Source organism: Nanorana parkeri, unplaced genomic scaffold, assembly GCF_000935625.1.
Source record: "Nanorana parkeri isolate BGI_ZX_2015 unplaced genomic scaffold, ASM93562v1 scaffold13, whole genome shotgun sequence".
NCBI classification, from domain to species: Eukaryota; Metazoa; Chordata; class Amphibia; order Anura; family Dicroglossidae; genus Nanorana; species Nanorana parkeri.
This window is the reverse complement of record NW_017306281.1, coordinates 141,557-147,192: the sequence shown is the minus strand read 5'-3', so window position 1 is coordinate 147,192 and position 5,636 is coordinate 141,557. Positions and strand designations below refer to the sequence as shown.

The 5,636-nt window shown below is 45.4% G+C and overlaps 1 protein-coding gene across 1 annotated transcript in view; it reads right to left on the bottom strand.

Annotated features, from left to right (window-relative positions):
• LOC108787232 (P2X purinoceptor 7-like) overlaps positions 1–1,684 on the bottom strand; it is a 37,425-nt gene extending 35,741 nt beyond the window's left edge. The window contains exons 1-2 of the mRNA XM_018556730.1: positions 1,637–1,684; positions 900–971 (exon numbers count right to left, since the gene is read on the bottom strand). Of these exons, the coding sequence (XP_018412232.1) occupies positions 900–971; positions 1,637–1,684 (120 nt within the window). The remainder of the gene's footprint in view (positions 1–899; positions 972–1,636) is intronic.
• Positions 1,685–5,636: the final 3,952 nt, after the last annotated feature.

The window sequence follows — 5,636 nt, the reverse complement described above, 5'->3', positions numbered from 1 at the left end:
AATTGGGGGGGAACCTCACACTTTTTTTTCCTCTTCTGCAGACTAAAAAAAAAAAATTTCTAATGTAATTTTGCTGCAACGAAATTTCGTCCAGACTAGCCTAACTAATTTCGGAACTAGAAATTTGGATTCGTTTGCATTCGTTATATCTGGAATTCGGATACATCCGAATGTCTGAATTTCCGAAATTTCGTCCGAATTTCGATTCGAAACTAAACGAATCGCACATGTCTATTATCTGCCAAATCCTGTTGAAAAAAATGTCTAAGGTTAAAGCTGGGTAAGCAAACCTTAACAGAATTCTATCCTATTCAGTTTCACTCCAGAGATGACTTTTTCCTGCCACTAGATGTCCACAGTCTAATGGCCGGAATCATTCAACCCACTTTCTCTGGGTCCTCCAGGTCAGCCTGGAGCTGCTTCAGCCTAAAACTTGACAGTGAAAAGAGAGTGATGAGCTCATCTCCCTGTCACTCTGCTTTCTCTTCCTATCAGCATGCTTCTTGATAGCACTTCTTTCCACACTACAGCTCTGCTGTGCAGGCACACCACACACTAGGTAAATTTTAGGTACTTACACTGCCTGCATTTAAAAAATCGGTTCCATAACATATCAGTTATTACAGAGCAGCAATAAACTGTGTCCTATATCTACCTAAAGTTTAGCTTGAACATTTATTGTAAGAATTGAAGTTTAGCTTAGGAAATACCAACCCGTATGCTTGGCGTGAGAAGCTGGTAATGCTTTTCTCACATTACTAGCAAATAAAAGTGTTTCTCCCTGACGAATCCGTATTATCACAAAGTGTAGCTTTGACTTTTCAAGTCACATGTGCTGTATGTGTTACCACTGTTGAGGAATCAAGGTCATTATATAAAATAGTTTAAATTGTTCTTACCTCGGAACAATTGCCTTCTTTTTGATTTTCTGTTTTTATTATGTTTGTTAGAACAAAGAATGAAGATCCACCCTGTGTAATGAAAAGATTGTCAAAGTGATAAAGCAATTGGAATCTCTTGGCTGCCTTCATATACTTGATTGCGATAAGAAGAAATTCCCCCCAAGTACGAGTGGACTTTTGGAATGACGACTGGAACTCATGGCTGCTGCACAACTTACTCCACTATAGCTACAAAGCGACATATAAAAAGTTATGAATATAAGGGAAACCACTAATAAGAAAACATGTAGGCCACCATTGCTGACCACCATTTGAGAATACCAGTTACCTGGCTGTCATCCAGATCTGGGCTTTTTATGTCACTGACCAGGTTTGCAGGGAGTGAAGTCAGAGCAAAGTCAGAACTGCTGATTGGATCAGCCACTCAGAGGGTATTGAAGCCAGAGGGTTGACAGCCAAGGAACTACCATTTATCATATGACTCAGCAAAGGAAACCTGTACATTTTTTCATGACAGTTTTTAAGACATACTAAGAAGATTTAGGAAAACAGCATGCCAAAATAAAGTCCAAAATGTTTACTGATGCCCCATGTGTGAAAACCAGCATTCCAGAGGCACAGAGTATCAGAGCATGTGCAGTTCAACAGATAAATGCAAACATCTGTATTGCAATTGCATCCAGTGTGAGGATATGAAATGGTTGGTCCACAGATCAAAACCATCCGCAGCGCACTTTGAGGATGGAGATTTCAGAGAAGGAGTGGGGAAGAATATTCACCATGACGCATAGTTCTGTCAAAGCCTTATTTTACCAGGACAAAAACTATTAAATATTGTCTAGATGGTATTTTTGCCCAGGAATTAAACATATAAATTCAGGTATTTCAGACAGATGCTGGAGGTGTAGTATTGAGGAGGGAACGTACTTGCATATCTGGTGGAGCTGTCCTAGATTACAGTCGTACTGGGAATCAATATTTGTAGTATATCGCTCCATAGGGACTCTAAATATGGAAAATTATCCTTCAATAGCATTGTTATCTTTAATTCCTGGCCCCATAAAAAAGATAAAGACAGATATCTTAAGATTTGTATTGGCTGCTTCTAGATTTAACATATCACGTGGCTGGAAAACAGTGAGCCCACCTTCATTGGAGAGTTGGGGGATCATAATGGAGGAAAGATATATGGAGGAATTGAGCGCAAGGGACGCAGATAGGAAAGATAAACACGATAAAATATGGGAGAACTGGGAAATATATAGTCAGTCAGAGGAATATAGGAAACTGGTAAAAAAGGACAGTGGGGAAAGGAAGTGGTACAGAGGTGAAGTACCATTAGAGATATAGAAACCATAAGTAAATTTATATAAGGGCCAACGGGTATATAGGTAAATCCCAGAGAGGTATAAATAAATAAACAATATCTCGACTTGTTTTCCATTAAGACTATATAGCATTTGACCTGTATGTTTGGTAGTATGGAGAAGAATGAGGATAGTATGTGGGAGGAAGGGGAGATCGAGGGAGGATTAAGGATATTAACTGACAGGACAGGATCGAGAGGTGAGCGAACCTGGTATGTGTTCGCTCACCTCCCAATCTACTGAGCCGACCTGTGACAGTCTCATTGTCACAGGTCGGCTAGAACTATGAGGTGAGTGGAAATCACTAATCTCATAGTTCTCCTTTAAGGGGGATATTGAAATAGGATATACATTAAGGTTCACCGAACACAGGTCAGTGGGAGGTCAGGGGAGGGATAGGGAATAAAGGGGGGAAATATAATTAAAGTAGAAGAATTGATTTACAGACATTGTAGTTTAGATCACAATATAGGAGAGAACACAAGTAGTATGAGGAATATTTATAAAGGAAGGACTGAGAGAGCAAGTTGGTCTTAGGACATGGTGGGGAAATTAACACGGAAGGGACCTATATGGATTCACTTAGTAATATATTCCTTATAAGAAGGTATGGTAGTAGAATAAATGGGAGAAGAGTGTAGAAAGATGTACATGAAGGTGGTAATATAAATAATGAATATAGTTATGACGATAATAAAGCAATGTAGCAGATATTTAAAAAAAAAAACCCATCCGCACCCCTCCTGCGACCCTCTGTACACCTCCTAAAACGTTCCGCACCCCTCCTGAGACCTTCGGCATCCCCCCTGACACCCTCGGTTTCCCCTTCTGGTACATTCTGCACCCTCCTGAAACTTTCCGTACCCCTCCTGACACCCTCTGTACCCATCCTGACACCCTGTACCCCTGCTGATACTTTCCGCACCCCTCCTGACACTTTCCGCACCCCTCCTGACACTTTCCGCACCCCTCCTGAGACCTTCTGCACCCCTCCGACACCCCATGTACCCCTCCCGACACCCAATGTACCCCTCCTGACACCCTCCGTACATGTCCTGAGACTTTCTGCACCTCTCCTGAGACCTTCCGCACACCCAACATTTTTATGCTATTTTGGATTCAGCCATTGGCGTGTTCTGGAGGCAGGGCACATGACGTCATATAACACCGCACGTGTTGGGCGCCAACATCTTGGTGTATATCTAGGTATACACCGAGATGGTGGGGCCAATATCGGCGTGTGATGTCACCTGATGCCACGCATGCATGGCGTCATGTAACGTCTTACCCCTCCTGACACCCTCTGTACCCATCCTGACACCCTGTACCCCTGCTGATACTTTCCGCACCCCTCCTGACACTTTCCGCACCCCTCCTGACACTTTCCGCACCCCTCCTGAGACCTTCTGCACCCCTCCGACACCCCATGTACCCCTCCCGACACCCAATGTACCCCTCCTGACACCCTCCGTACATGTCCTGAGACTTTCTGCACCTCTCCTGAGACCTTCCGCACACCCAACATTTTTATGCTATTTTGGATTCAGCCATTGGCGTGTTCTGGAGGCAGGGCACATGACGTCATATAACACCGCACGTGTTGGGCGCCAACATCTTGGTGTATATCTAGGTATACACCGAGATGGTGGGGCCAATATCGGCGTGTGATGTCACCTGATGCCACGCATGCATGGCGTCATGTAACGTCATGCTCCCTGCCTCCAAGATGGTGGCACGCATTCACAGAACACGCCGGTGGCCAACATGGCCGCCGCACATTCTCAAACAAATTATTATGTGCCCGAATACATTTTTTGTATATTCGGACAAATAGTAATTCATAAATTTTACATGTAGTCTAAGTTTTGTGTTCTGTTTTTTATTTTTACTTTTCTAGATATACTGACTTGAAAAAAGGGTCGGCATGACAACCTGACACTTTATTTGTATAGACTCTATTGTAGTTTGACATTTATTGTTTGCCTTCTGTTGTTTTATTTGATAAGAATACTTATATTGAATAAAAGTTTTATTTTTATCATACTTTTTAATATGTTACTTTGTGGCTTAACAAAATAGGAGTCTTTAAATGGTGCGGATATTGGGGAAAATGGGTGAGGTTACGGGGGGGTGTGGCCACTAAAGGGTGTGGCCACTGAGGGGCGCTGTAAAGTTTTCTCGCACAGGGCGCCTAAAGGCCTAAGGCCGGCCCTGGGGCCCGAGACCAGGCCTACCGATAGGGGTGTACAGGCAGCTGCCCTGTTGCAGGCGGCCCCCATCAAGTGTAATGCCGTGGATAAGCCGCGATCGTTACATCAAGTGAGCGTGTGAGCGGGGACCGAACCCAGCACGGGCTAGGGGAGTCTGCCTCCACACATCCTGTCAGCGCCGATACTAGGGGGGCATATAATATTATTCAGCCATGGTGGACGATACCCCTCTCCCTCAGCAGGCACTGCCAGGGCACCTGAGGGAGCTGGGGAAGGGGGGCCTAGAAGGTTGAGATTCAGCCGGGAGTGAGACGATACGACCGGAGGACGGAGGAGGCAAGCTGTCAGCAGGTATGAGGAGCTCTCCTGCACTCACAGCTTCTCCTATACACTATACATTCCGGCCGGGAGCAGCGTGGGGAGGGGGAGGGGGGATTATTCTCCCGGTCTCAGCCTTCTCCTCTCTTCCTCCCCTGGCTTCTTGAACTATGAGCGTGCTGTGTGTGCGTGTCCTGTATTGTGTGTACTGTATTGCGTGTGTATTGTGTGTACTGTATTGCGTGTGTATTCTGTGTGTACTGTATGTGTATTGTGTGTATTGTATGTGTATTGTGTGTGTGTATTATGTGTTGTGTGTGTATGCGTATTAAGTGTTGTGTGTGTGTGTGTATTAGGCCTCATTCACACTGGGAGCACACGTCCATGCAGCGTGCACACCTGTAAACAGTTGATCCCGGGAGGGAGAGGTGCTGCGTGTGATTGCGCGCAACAGCCTGTTCTCCTCTATGGGAAGACGCGGCTGTACGGTGTCATCCGTGTCTGATGGACCCTCTCTGCGTCCAAGTGCGGAGCCCCAGTACCCGCATAGGTGTGAAGTCCGGGTGTCCCTATGACACCGTACAGCTGTGTCCTCCCATGGGGAAGAACAGGCTGCTGCATGCAACCACATGCAGCACCTGTCCCTCCCAGGATCGGCTGTTTACAGGCATGCACGCCGCATGGACATGCATGCCCAGTGTGAGTGAGGACATGTATGCCCTTGTGTGTTTTGTGTGTGAGGTCTGCCGTGCGTTGGCTCTGTTCTGAGGTCTGCCATGCGTTGGCTCCGTTCTAAGTAAGAAGAAGTGGGGTTTTGAAAGCACCAGAAAATGACAACT